This window comes from Gorilla gorilla, chromosome 9, assembly GCF_029281585.2.
Source record: "Gorilla gorilla gorilla isolate KB3781 chromosome 9, NHGRI_mGorGor1-v2.1_pri, whole genome shotgun sequence".
In the NCBI taxonomy this organism is placed as follows: Eukaryota; Metazoa; Chordata; class Mammalia; order Primates; family Hominidae; genus Gorilla; species Gorilla gorilla.
Genome location: NC_073233.2, coordinates 102,364,173 through 102,378,878, shown reverse-complemented (window position 1 = coordinate 102,378,878; position 14,706 = coordinate 102,364,173). Strand labels below are relative to the sequence as shown.

General features: G+C 37.2%; 1 protein-coding gene across 7 annotated transcripts in view; it reads left to right on the top strand.

Moving 5' to 3' along the window:
• Positions 1–14,706, top strand: part of MRE11 (MRE11 homolog, double strand break repair nuclease) — a 96,213-nt gene that overhangs the window by 39,600 nt on the left and 41,907 nt on the right. For all 7 annotated transcript variants that reach the window (XM_055356088.2, XM_055356086.2, XM_031016218.3 and 4 more), the window contains 4 exons: positions 966–1,151; positions 2,083–2,254; positions 4,843–4,923; positions 8,497–8,623. In XM_055356088.2, coding sequence (XP_055212063.2) covers positions 966–1,151; positions 2,083–2,254; positions 4,843–4,923; positions 8,497–8,623 — 566 coding nt within the window. The remainder of the gene's footprint in view (positions 1–965; positions 1,152–2,082; positions 2,255–4,842; positions 4,924–8,496; positions 8,624–14,706) is intronic.

The window sequence follows — 14,706 nt, the reverse complement described above, 5'->3', positions numbered from 1 at the left end:
TTAAGTTAATTTTATACATGTTTTAAAATAATTTTGTGCATGAAACAAAGTTTGTGTTAAGTATTTATGTGTGGAATTTACCACTTGTGGTGCCATGTTGGCACTTAAAATATTTTGGATTTTGGATTTTCAGATTAGGGACTCAACCTGCATTGCTTGTTTCCCACACTAGAGCAAGGACTTTGTTCACTGCTGTGTCTTCCATATCTAGAAGAAGCCTGGGACATCTGACATAAAGTAGACAGTGTTTGGGTAACAGTATTTGTTGGGTGAATGGAAGAATATTGGTTTGGATTAAATGAATGCTTGGTTAAATAAACTATGTGAACACTTTTACTTGAATCTCCAATGATGTAAGTTAATATTAGGGAAAACTGTTCCTTCTTGTCTTCTATCACCTTGCATTTCATGTATCTTTAAATAATAACTGATATAGGTATAAGATCATAGTTTGCATATCACTTGTTTATTTAATATTTGATATTGAAAACTCCTAGCACTTATGTGAGATTGATGTTTTTACTCCCATTATATTTATTAGTAAAAAGATAATGTTAAGAAATTACTGGACATATTTATACTTACTTTCATTTTCTGTGTGTTTTCTCTAGTATATAGTTAGACTGATTTATAGATTTCTACTATTGATAGAATTCATGCTTTTCTGATTGACCAAAGGGGAAATCCTTCCTATGTAAAACCTTTCATGATCTTCCTCCAAATATAGAATTGACTGCTTTCTCTTTTCGGGTTTCCACTTGTCTGTGTCCAATAAGTTTGTAAAGCTCTCAAGGTCAGGAGTTAGTATTGATGATCTTTACATTCCCAATCCTGTGCACACTTTCTGGTACATAGAAGGATGCAATAAAATCTTTAGTGAATGGAGAAAGAAAGATCTGTATAGACTTCAATAATATGAAATTTTTCTAACCACCGAATTTATATTTTTCAAAATCTTGATGCAGGAGTAAACATGGAAGTACTAACTTCATTCCAGAACAATTTTTGGATGACTTCATTGATCTTGTTATCTGGGGCCATGAACATGAGTGTAAAATAGCTCCAACCAAAAATGAACAACAGCTGTTTTATATCTCACAACCTGGAAGCTCGGTGGTTACTTCTCTTTCCCCAGGAGAAGCTGTAAAGAAGTGAGTGTTATATATTTTGAGCCAATTTTTAAGAAATCTTTGCTATAATAACTAATCATCTCATAGGTTTAAGGCCTATGTTAAGGTTACCACTAACTGGCAGTATTGTAATTTATATGATAGCTTTATTTTTGAAAATTGATCATTCTATGTAGTCCTATTGTTTTTCCAGATTTTAAGCCATTTTCAAAAACAGAGCATCCAATTGGTGTTATTTTGCTGCTCATTAGGCAAATTCAAGATGCACATTTTTATTATATTTCAAGTTAGATGCTTTAGGTTGATGATTACTAATTTCACAAAGTTCATTATAAAAAATTATCCTAAAACCATTTAATTGAAAATTTTCTGATTATAAGTGCAATATAATAGATCTCATTTTTAAAACATTTTTGGGGGAATGATGTGATTGTAAGAAGTAGTTAACAGTGATTAAACTCAATTTTTATCATGGGTTTTATCTTTTGAATCACTTGAGTTCTGATTGTTACAATGATAATAGGGTTAAAGAATATGGTAGTAGAATCTATGTTGGTTGGTTTTTTTCTTCATGAGTCCACTGCAAAATCATTTTGTCTATATGTGTACATGTATGTACATATACATAGGTATATAGATGTAATACTATAGTCTACATATGCTACCATCATAGTCCTGATAACATTTTTTTATGCTTATTATGTCTATCTTACAAGACTGATCAGACAGGAATAATAATGGATGAGTTGATTTTACTCTGGGGAAGGAAAATGTCTACCATCTTTTCCTGTGATGATAACATTAAGGTTAAATTAGCAGAAACATTGATTTTTAAGAGTATGATTTTATAAAGAAACAATTTGTAGAAACTAAGAAATATGAAAGCTTTCGTATGCACATCACCCTGAGGAAATTTACACTGTGACTCGGTGTTCATTTCTCTCCATGTCAGACATGTTGGTTTACTGCGTATTAAAGGGAGGAAGATGAATATGCAGAAAATTCCTCTTCACACGGTGCGGCAGTTTTTCATGGAGGATATTGTTCTGGCTAATCATCCAGACATTTTTAACCCAGATAATCCTAAAGTAACCCAAGCCATACAAAGCTTCTGTTTGGAGAAGGTAATTCTTTTTTGATAAAGTCAATGAGATCTACTTTAGTTGAAGAATTATTCACCTTCAATTAAGTAATTTAATAGAGTAGAGGGAAGCCTTTATGTTGATTACATTCTCATGAAGCCTGTAAGGACACTGTTCTTCAGTGAATGTGTTTAATTGTGTCCAAGATTTTTTTTTTAAGTCATTGAGAGAGAGGAATACTAGATGTTAAAAAAAATTAAATCTCTCTCCTAGTTTCTTTCTTCCTTTTCAAAAACATAATACATAATCTTTTCTCCTTTTTAATCCTGATTTGATGATTTGTTCATTTTATTTATGAAAGCAGGCAGTAACTTTGATTGAGGAATGGGAGACTATCGTGTGTGGGAAAAGCCTTAGCTTCTAATAATCTCTATTAGGCGTCCCTTTCACCCTGAAAGCTACCCCAAATGAAATGTGAAAAATGTGTTTGCTATCCACCCTATTGCTGCAATGTAAGTCCCAAACCTCCCTCTCTATGCACATGGCCACCCCTAAATCTCTGTAGAAAATTTCAGCCACTACTAAGGTTGGGTGGATTAATGCATTTAATTAGCAAGTAATTAGCATCACTTGCTGACACTCAGTTCTTAACTCTGTGTCAGCTGTCCTACTATGTTTTCTTTTTATGAAAAATCATGTAACATAGTAACAATGATAATAATTATGACCAGTGATACTTACTGATTTACCGTATGTGATGTGCACTGTTGACAGCATTTAATCTAGCCAACAATACTATATGTGAGTAGTTTCTACCATCTATAGTTTAGAGGAACTGAACCTTAGATAAGGTGACTCATTCAGTGTCACAGCTTTTTGAGCAGTGTGTAGCTCACATAACCAAAAGTGTACGCTTGTTTCAAGATGATTGACTCTAGAAACTCAAACGTAGATTAAGATTCTGGCATCCCTAAATCCAATCTCTCAAGCCAAAGAGATAGAAAATGCATTAATTGCTTTTGCATTGATTGATCCAGGCCTGAGTCATGTGCCCTTCCCTGGAGTCAGACCTGGGTTTTTCAACTTTGGCTTAGTTGACATTTTGTAGTAATAATTCTTTGTTGTGGGAGGCAGTTCTGTGCACTCTGGGATGTTTAGCAGTATTCTCCCTGGTTTGTACCCACTAGATGCCAGTAGTACCCCTTCTAACTGGTCGTGATGATCAAAAATGTTTACAGACCTTGCCAAATGTCCTTAGAGAAGCAAAATCACCTCTGGTTGAGGTCTACTGTATGAACTTCACCTAAATCCTGTGGGCTTTGGTGACATGAATCCAGAGAGGAAAGTAGACACTGGTGACACAAAAGTAATAGAGGTTTATTTTAAACACCAGGTGTGCACATAACTTTCTGTTATCTCTGTATTTTATGTACATTTCTGTTATTGTACTTAGTTAAGTTATATTATTTTTTATAAGCATGTGAGTCTCTTCTGAACTCTTTGAGGACAGGACCCATATCTTACTTTTCTGTCTCAGCACTTGACCTAGTACCTGGCAAAAAGATGCTCTATAAATGCTTGTTGGATTGAAATAATTGACCTAGGAGATCATATTCTTATAGATTTTCTCTGTGCTGTCTGATATGTATTCACTAGCACATGTGGCTGTTTACATTTAATTATTTACATTTAAATTTAAAATTCAGTTTCTCACTTGTACTAGCCACATTTCAAGTACTCTATATCCACATATGGTTTTGGCAACCATATTGAATATGCACATAGAAAAAATTATTGCAGAAAGCTCTTTTGGACTTCATTGTTACAGACAGTTTAAAGGACAAGATTATAAAATCTTAGATGTGAAAGAAATCTGAGGACAAAAACACTTGTTCTGTATTGTTCTTGAGATCAGGACCAAGTTATAGGAAGGCAGTTTTTGTTCCAATACAAGAACTTTCTAAGAACTAGAATTGTTCAGCTATGAAGTTGGCCATCTGGAGATATCTAATCACTGCCCACACAGCCATTTATGAAAATAATCTAATGCTGTCTCCTTGTAACTTGGTTTTACCCTTAAGAACAATATAGAACAAGTGCTTTTGTCTTCAGAACTCTTTCAAGTCTAAGATGTTATAATCTTGTCCTCTCAGAGTATGAGACAACTCCACATATTTGAAAACATCAGTCTTATTTTCTTTTAGCTTGAACTCTTCCAAGATAAATAATCTAAAGTCCTTGCTTATAGATCCCTAAATCTTCTGGTGAGTCTCCCATGGATCATATGACTGCAAAAACTAGACTTACTTGGTTTTAAGTTGGTAAGCTGAGGAAAGCCTTATTGAAACATGAGTAGAAAATTGAAACACGAGTAGTGATATTTTAAATTTTATTCTAAAAGAATTACTTTAGAGATTGAAAAATTATAAAGAACTTTCATGAAAGTAAAACATTAAGGAATAGTATTAAAGGAACATTACAAGAAGGTATATTTGAAAAGGTGTCATAGATGACCTAGGAAATAAAGATGATTATATAGTTCAGGAAAATTCCTGTGGTAATAAGCTGCTATTCAGCCAAGTTAAACTCAGTTTACTACTTTGTTTTTTAATCTTTTTAAAAATTTTGAGATTGAAGAAATGCTTGAAAATGCTGAACGGGAACGTCTGGGTAATTCTCACCAGCCAGAGAAGCCTCTTGTACGACTGCGAGTAAGTCCTATTTATACAGATTGAATATTATTAATTTTCAAAGCATAGTAATGTACAGTTTACATGGTTTCTTTGAAAAGTAGTGAGGAGAGTGCTCAATAATAAGAAGAGCAATCACCATCGGAGGCAAAAACAAAGATATAAGGATTTGAGTTAATCACAGTTTAAGTGATAGGTTTGGTAACTTATTTTTCTCATTTTCTAAAGAATTTGTTGTTATATTTAATAGATTGGCTGAGCTCTCTGACTTCATCTTTAACTACCTCCTCTACTCACTTCATTCCAGGCACCTTGGCCTTCTCGCAGTTTCTTGGGCATGTGGGATGTGCTCTTATCTCCCTTTAGTCTGCTCCCGTGTCACCTCACTGAGGCCCTACCATCAAGATTGCAGCCCCTACCTTCTCTCCAGTGCTCCTGATTTCACTTACCTTCTTCTGCTTCCTCTTTTCTTATTTTTTTCCCTGTAACACATCCTTCTAATCTATGTACGGTTTATTTGTTTTGGTTATTATTAGGATTGTTTCCTGTGCCTATAAATCTGCTTATCCTTTCTGTCGTGTTATAAACAAAGAAACAACAACAGACCTCTTCTTTACCACTATGCTCTTCCCTTTTCCTAACTCCTACCCCATGTTGCTTACTCTCTTTAAAAGCCCCTGAAAGTATATAACTATATCTCTCTTAACTTTCTCTTCTTCAGTTCCCTATAACCAAGGCTCTGACTTCACCATATCCAGTGGAAAAGATGACCTTTAATTGTTCAATCCAGTAGATCGTGTCTCATCTTGCTGAATTACTCTTGGGCATTCTCTGAGTTATTTGTATCCGTCCCGTCTCATAGTTAGCCCTCTTTTCAGTGTAGGCATACAGCTTTAATGACCACCAATAGAGTGATGACTTCAAAATCTTTACGTAGACCTCCTTCTTGTTCTGTATCTCCAGGAGTCCCCTGAGGCCTGGTACTGAGGAGTGTAGTCTTTAAACCAGCAGTCTTGTTGTTGCCTGGGAAATTGTTAAAAATGCAGAGCCTCAGACCCTGCATCAGAACCCACTGTATTTTAACAAAAATCTCCAAGAAATGTATATGTTTATGAAAATTTGAGAACTCCTGGGATGTAGACTGTGGAGGTAAAGAGTACAGTGTAGAGCCAGACTTCCTGAGCTTCATTCTGGCCCAACCACTAGTTGTATGACCTTGAGCAACCGCCATCTCTTATCCCTTGGTTTGTATTAGGTTGGTGCAAAAGTATTTGCGGGTTTTGTCATAGTAATGGCAAAAACTGCAGTTACTTGTGCACCAACCAAATGCTTCGTAGATTTATGAGATCTAAATGGATTAAATAGTGTCTGTTGCACAGTAGGTAATCTGTTCCTGTTTCTTTATCCCACTGTCGCTGGCATAGTGAAGCCCTTATTAATACTTCCTGGCCTATTGCTGCAGCCTCCTACCAGGACTCTGCCTCCAGTTTCCTTCTCTCTCCACACTAATGCCAAAATGATCTTTGTAAAACACAGTTTTGCATGTCTTTTCTGCTAAAAATAACTTAATTATTCCCCAGCACTAACAGGGAAAAGTCTAAACTTTTTTAGGTTAGCATTCAGGGGTCTACATGATGTGGTCTAAACCAAAAAAGCTGCCGTCCCCTGGGTGCAGTGGAGTTTATTTCACTGGAACCTTTGTCCATGTTGATCCTGTTGCGTGGGACACACTTCTCTCCTCCTTTCTCTATACCTTCTTCAGCACCCACCTAAAGCCTCCCTCTTCAAAGAAGCCTTTCTTGACCTGCCCGCAGAGAACATGCTTCTTCCTTTGTGTCCTCATTCAACTTTGTACATACCTCTTATAGCACCACTCACAGTCTGCTTCCAGTGATCTGTTTACATGTTTGTCTTCCCAGTCAGTTTGTGAATTTCTTGACAGCCAAGATTGTATTTATTTATGGTTGTATCCCTGGCCCTGAACAGCATACTTAGAACATTGAGGACATCCAATAAAATTTGTTATGACCAAACATTTATAAATGAGAAGTTTGAAGGAGAGACCTAATTGCTTTAGCATTTAGTATTTTGTCTTTTATAACATGGTAGCTGTAGAGATGATCTGGGTAAGGCTGGGCATGGTGGCTCACGCCTGTAATCCCAGCACTTTGGGAGGCCGAAGTGGCTGAATCATCTGACGTCAGGAGTTCGAGACCAGCCTGGGCAACATGGCAAAACCCTGTCTCTACTAAAAATACAAAAATTAGCCAGGTATGGTGGTGCATGCCTGTAATCCCAACTACTTGGGAGGCTGAAGCATGAGAATCGCTTGAACCCGGGAGGCAGAGGTTGCAGTGAGCTGAGATTGTGCCACTACATTCCAGCCTGGGTGACAGAGTGAGATGCCATCTCAAAAAAAAAAAAAAAAAAAAAAAAAAAGAGAGAGAGAGATAGATGGTCTGGGTAATACAAAAATAATTACTTTAAGGGAATCACATAGTTCTCTTCATTATGGCAAAAGATCCCAATTTTCTCATCTGTGTCTGCCTCACAGCATTAAAACTAACCAGACTTTAATAGAAAATTGGCATTTCTTTTCCTAAGCACAGTAAATTACGAATTCATTCATAAAACAGCACATATTGTCATATAAGTAATATTACAAAACTACATTGTACTGACTAAAAGACATTCATTAATTCATTGACTAAATCTTATTGAGTACCTGCTATTATGGATGCTGCAGGATATAGGGATGATAAAACAGATGAGGTTTTGAATTCGTCGAGCTTACAGGAAGTGGAGGTGCAAAGAGAGACATGATACACAAATATCAAATAAATGAACAAAAAACCTTAGCAGATAGTGATGATGAGTGAAAGTGGGAGCACTTTAGTTAGGGAGCATTCTGGAGAAGTTGTGAGGTGGTGCAGTGCTGGTCCCCATAGCATACTTTGGGAACAGCTAGTTTAGAACATATCTCTGAGAAAGAAAGGTGATATTTGTCTTTGTAAAGGTCTGTTTACCACTACAGACTTCTGTAGAAAGAGTCTACCTTGAGAGAAGTTGTCAGTTTCAGTGAGATACCATGTTTTGGAGGTAATCATTTCTCAAGGCTCACAGATTTGATTCTTTATTACCTGGATTTTCCTAGCATTCATCTTTCTCCTGAGGCACATCTCTAAGATGATAGACCAATTTACTAATGCATTTAGGGCTAGTATTTTATTTTGGTGTGTGTTTGTTTGTTTGTTTGTTTTGAAAGTTCAGAAAATTGTTTTCAGCTGGTTTGCTTGGTAGGTACCTAGACTATTAGTGTTATCAGGGGGAGATGTAATCATTCTGCATTGTGGAAATTATTGCAATACCTTGATTCCATCAAACAAAGTATTTTGCTTATGCTTATAAACTTTTCAAACATTAGTTTCTCAATAGGATAAATGATATAGCTCCATCATGATCTACTGTAGAAAATTAATTCATAAATTTGAAAGTATCAAGCATAAACACTGTGAATACTGAAGGATTAGTGTGTGTTTTAAAAATTGGCAAATTGTTGTTTCCTAGCCTTCATAGATTATTCTGTGTTTTCAGGTGGACTATAGTGGAGGTTTTGAACCTTTCAGTGTTCTTCGCTTTAGCCAGAAATTTGTGGATCGGGTAGCTAATCCAAAAGACATTATCCATTTTTTCAGGCATAGAGAACAAAAGGAAAAAACAGGTAAGCTAGTTATTTTTACGAGTTAAAAAAATGTTCTTATAGGATTTGTGAAGGAATCTTTATTAAAAACTGTAACATAATAATGGAAGATGTTTTAATATGATTGTAATGTCTTAAACAAATTGACAGTGGGAATAATTGTCTTCTAAAAATTAGATAGCAATCTTTTTTATTATTATTATACCTTAAGTTCTAGGGTACATGTGTGCAACGTGCAGGTTTGTTGCATATGTATACATGTGCCATGTTGGTGTGCTGCACCCATTAACTCGTCATTTACATTAGGTATTGCTCTTAATGCTATCCCTCCCCCCTCCCCCAACCCCACGACAGGCCCCGGTGTGTGATGTTCCCTGCCCTGTGTCCAAGTGTTCTCATTGTTCAATTCCCACCTATGAGTGAGAATATGCGGGGTTCGGTTTTCTGTCCTTGGGGTAGTTTGCTCAGAATGATGGTTTCCACCTTCATCCATGTCCCTACAAGGGACATGAACTCATCATTTTTTATGGCTGCATAGTATTCCATGGTGTATATGTGCCACATTTTCTTAATCCAGTCTATCATTGATGGAAATTTGGGTTGGTTCCAAGTCTTTGCTATTGTGAATAGTGCCACAATAAACAAATGTGTGCATGTGTCTTTATAGCAGCATGATTTATAATCCTTTGGGTATATACCCAGTAATGGGATGGCTGGGTCAAATGGTATTTCTAGTTCTAGGTCCTTGAGGAATCGCCACACTGTCTTCCACAATGGTTGAACTAGTTTACAGTCCCACCAACAGTGTAAAAGTGTTCCTGTTTCTCCACATCCTCTCCAGCACCTGTTGTTTCCTGACTTTTTAATGATCGCTTTTCTAACTGGTATGAGATGGTATCTCATTGTGGTTTTGAATTGTATTTCTCTGATGGCCAGTGATGATGAGCATTTTTTCATGTGTTTTTTGGCTGCATAAATGTCTTCTTTTGAGAAGTGTCTGTTCATATCCTTCACCCACTTTTTGAAGGGGTTGTTTGATTTTTTCTTGTAAATTTGTTTAAGTTCTTTATAGATTCTGGATATTAGCCCTTTGTCAGAAGGGTAGATTGCAAAAATGTTCTCCCATTCTGTAGGTTGCCTGTCCACTCTGATGGTAGTTTCTTTTGCTTTGCAGAAGCTCTTTAGTTTACTTAGATCCCATTTGTCAATTTTGGCTTTTGTTGTTATTGCTTTTGGTGTTTTAGTCATGAAGTCCTTGCTCATGCCTATGTCCTGAATGGTATTGCCTAGGTTTTCTTCTAGGGTTTTTATGGTTTTAGGTCTAACATTTAAGTCTTTAATCCATCTTGAATTAATTTTTGTATAAGGTGTAAGGAAGGGATCCAGTTTCAGCTTTCTACATATGGCTAGCCAGTTTTCCCAGCACCATTTACTAAATAGGGAATCCTTTCCCCATTGCTTGTTTTTGTCAGGTTTGTCACAGATCAGATGGTTGTAGATGTGCATTGTTATTTCTGAGGCCTCTGTTCTGTTCTGTTGGTCTGTATCTCTTATTTTGGAACCAGTACCATGCTGTTTTGGTTACTGTAGCCTTGTTGTGCAGTTTGAAGTCAGGTAGGGTGATGCCTCGAGCTTTGATCTTTTTGCTTAGGATTGTCTTGGCAATGTGGGCTCTGTTTTGGTTCCATATGAACTTTAAAGTAGTTTTTTCCAATTCTGTGAAGAAAGTCATTGGTAGCTTGATAGGGATGGCATTGAATCTATAAATTACGTTGGGCAGTATGGCCATTTTCATGATATTGATTCTTCCTATCCATGAGCATGGAACGTTCTGCCATTTGTTTGTGTCCTCTTTTATTTCGTTGAGCAGTGGTTTGTAGTTCTCCTTGAAGAGGTCCTTCATATCCTTGTAAATTAGATTCCTAGGTATTTTATTGTCTTTGAAGCAATTGTGAATGGGAGTTCACTCATGATTTGGCTCTCTGTTTGTCTGTTATTGGTGTAGGAATGCTGTGATTTTTGCACATTGATTTTGTTTTTATTTTCATTTTTTTGAGACAGAGTCATGATCTGTTACCCAGGCTGGAGTGCAGTGGTGCGATCTCGGCTCACTGTAAGCTCCGCCTCCCAGGTTCACACCATTCTCCTGCCTCAGCCTCCCGAGTTGCTGGGACTACAGGCGCCTGTCACCACGCCCCTGCTACTTTTTGTATTTTTAGTAGAGACAGGGTTTCACCGTATTTTCCAGGTTGGTCTCGATCTCCTGACCTTGTGATCCGCCCGCCTCGGCCTCTCAAAGTGCTGGGATTACAGGCGTGAGCCACCGCGCCTGGTCTGCACATTGATTTTGTATCCTGAGACTTTGCTGAAGTTGCTTATCAGCTTAAGGAGATTTTGGGCTGAGACGATGGGGTTTTCTAAATATACAATCATGTCATCTGCAAACAGGGACAATTTGACTTCCTCTTTTCCTAATTGAATACCCTTTATTTCTCCTGCCTGATTGCCCTGGCCAGAACTTCCAACACTGTGTTGAATAGGAGTGATGAGAGAGGGCATCCCTGTCTTGTGCCAGTTTTCAAAGGGAATGCTTCCAGTTTTTGTCCATTCGGTATGATATTGGTTGTGGGTTTGTCATAAATAGCTCTTATTATTTTGAGATACGTCCCATCAATACCTAGTTTATTGAGAGTTTTTATCATGAAGGGCTGTTGAATTTTGTCAAAGGCCTTTTCTGCATCTATTGAGATAATCATGTGGTTTTTGTCTTTGGTTCTGTTTATATGCTGGATTATGTTTATTGATTTGCGTATGTTGAACCAGCCTTGCATCCCAGGGATGAAGGCAGCTTGATATGGTGGATAAGCTTTTTGATGTGCTGCTGGATTTGGTTTGCCAGTATTTTATTGAGGATTTTTGCATCGATGTTCATCAGGGATATTGGTCTAAAATTCTCTTTTTTGTTGTGTCTCTGCCAGGCTTTGGTATCAGGATGATGTTGGCCTCATAAAATGAGTTAGGGAGGATTCCCTCTTTTTCTGTTGATTGGAATAATTTCAGAAGGAATGGTAGCAGCTCCTCTTTGTACCTATGGTAGACTTTGGCTGTGAATCCATCTGGTCCTGGACTTTTTTTGGTTGGTACGCTATTATTTATTGCCTCAATTTCAGAGCCTGTTATTGGTCTATTCAGAGATTCAACTTCTTCCTGGTTTAGTCTTGGGAGTGTATGTGTCCAGGAATTTATCCATTTCTTCTAGATTTTCTAGTTTATTTGCATAGAGGTGTTTATAGTATTCTCTGATGGTGGTTTGTATTTCTGTGGAATCAGTGGTGATATCCCGTTTATCATTTTTTATTGCACCTATTTGATTCTTCTCTCTTTTTTTCTTTATTAGTCTTGCTAGCGGTCTATCAAGTTTGTTGATCTTTTCAAAAACCAGCTCCTGGATTCATTGATATTTTGAAGGGTTTTTTGTGTCTCTATCTCCTTCAGTTGTGCTCTGATCTTAGTTATTTCTTGCCTTCTGCTAGCTTTTGAATGTGTTTGCTCTTGCTTCTCTAGTTCTTTTAATAGTGATGTTAGGTTGTCTATTTTAGATCTTTCCTGGTTTCTCTTGTGGGCATTTAGTGCTATAAATTTCCCTCTACGCACTGCTTTAAATGTGTCCCAGAGATTCTGATATGTTGTTTCTTTGTTCTCTTTGGTTTCAAAGAACATTTTTATTTCTGCCTTCATTTCGTTATTTACCCATGGTCATTCAGGAGCAGGTTGTTCAGTTTCCATGTATTTGAGCGGTTTTGAGTGAGTTTCTTAATCCTGAGTTCTAGTTTGATTGCACTGTGGTTTCAGAGGCAGTTTGTTGTGATTTCTGTTCTCTTACGTTTGCTGAGGAGTGCTTTACTTCCAATTATGTGGATCCTTCCTCTGCAAGCTTCATCTCAGAGGGGCACCCGGCTATATGAGGTTGAGTCGGCCCCTACTGGCAGGTGTCTCCCAGTTAGGTACACAGGGGTCAGGGACCCACTTGAGGCATTCTGTCCGTTCTCAAAGCTCAAACTCCGTGCTGGGAGAACCACTGCCCTCTTCAGAGCTGTCAGACAGGGATGTTTAAGTCTGCAGAAGTTTCTGCTGCCTTTTGTTCAGCTATGCCCTGCCCCCAGAGGTGGAGTCTACAGAGGCAGGCAGGCCTCCTTGAGCTGCGGTGGGCTCCACCCATTTCGAGCTTCCAGTCTGCTTTGTTTACCTACTCAAGCCTCAGCAATGGCGGACACCCCTCCCCCAGCCCACTGCCTTAGCAGTGAGCAAGGCTCCGTGGACGTGGGACCCGCAGAGCCAGTCACGGGATATTATCTCCTGGTGTGCTGTTTGCTAAGACAGTTGGAAAAGCGCAGTATTAGGGTGGGAGTGTCCCGATTTTCCAGGTACCGTCTGTCACTGCTTCCCTTGGCTAGGAAAGGGCTAGATAGCAATCATTTTTAAACCTGTGGATATCAATAAAGAAATGGAGGACTTTCTCTGAAAACGTTTTTTTTTAAACAGTCCTGGTAAGTAATAATATACACAGACTTTAGAGATTTACTGCTCAAAATACATATGTATTACTTAGTATGTATTATTAATGTTCAGAGAATGTACTCTCAATTTTTGCATTATTAAGCATTTTGACCTTAAAGTATACAGTGATTTAGGACGACTTCAGACTTTGGGAATAAGAGTTGTTTCATAGTTTGATATTTCTGATGATCCAGGTAATTAATTTCCAATTAAATTTCACAAAAACTAATTCCCCTTTTTTTAGCATTTATAAAACAGGGTCATCTGACTGAAATAGTGCTTTTTCACAAGAAGTATTGGACATATAAAATATAGAGACTCTTAGAGTTATTGAGTCAGAGAATTTTCACAGAAATGTATGGCTGTTTACAAGTAAGCTACCTAGGTTTTTATGAGCCTAGATTTAATGGGCTTCTATTTTTGCTGTCAAATTGTGATCAGATATTGGGTATGCTATGAATTCAACCTGAAACAATCATTCAGATATTTAAGTAGACGTCGTGTAATACTGCTTTAGGAGGGGGAAATCCATATCAGAGAATTATATTTTTATGTTATAAATTTTAGTTAGTTGTTTCTTGATAATAGTTTACTTCCATTATGCAATAGATTATGCATCTGTATCAATTGCTTGAAATTTTATTAGTGTAACATTTAGAAGAGAAACAGAATATACAACTAGAATATACAAATATCTTTCAAGAGTTTAATCTATAGTGAGTTTTGTTTTAGTGATTTCTAAAAAATGTGTTTAAACCTAAGTTGCTCAATGGAAACAATGGCATTTTTGTGTGTTTTATTGAAAGCATTTTCTGTTGCATTGCCAGCTCTGCCACTTAACTACACTATGCAAATTACTAAACCTTTGCTAAGTTTTCTCATCTCTAAAATCAGGCTAAGGAGTGTACTGGTCTCATAGGATTGTTGTGAGGATTAGATGATAACAATGTATATAAATGGTCTTAACATAGTGTCTGGCATAGTAAAATGTAGTAATCATATTTATTTGGTAATATTAACTCTCCTGCCTTGAAATTCAAAAAAGATTTTTGTTCACCTGTCCCAGCATTTGGCAAGAAAAACACTGAACATTATTTCTCTTTCCCTTCTAGGCCTTTTCTGCCTGAAATTTTTTCTCCCTATTTTGCTCAGTGAATCTTGTTCATTCTGCAAGTGTTGATTCAAATGACAGCTGCGTTTGATACCTATACATGATTTTCTGCCTTCTTTGAGAAGAATTAATTGCTTTCTTCTCTATGTGTTATATTCTCGGGAGCACTTACCACTTGGTATTATAGTAATTTTTCTTATGGGCAGGGATCCTATCTTTTTACATGTAGACACTTAACATGCATTTACCTGACAAGGGTTATTGACAGAGCGAATACTGGATTCTGTGCTTCCTAACTTCTTACTGAGTGCTCTTTCTAGTCAGTGCCTCCTGTTTTTGAGACAATCATCTTGCTTAGTAATGCAGCAGAAGTGTATTAAACATACTTTCCCTTTGTCTCACAGGATCTTAAAAAGATATGTGCTCAAGGGCTGAG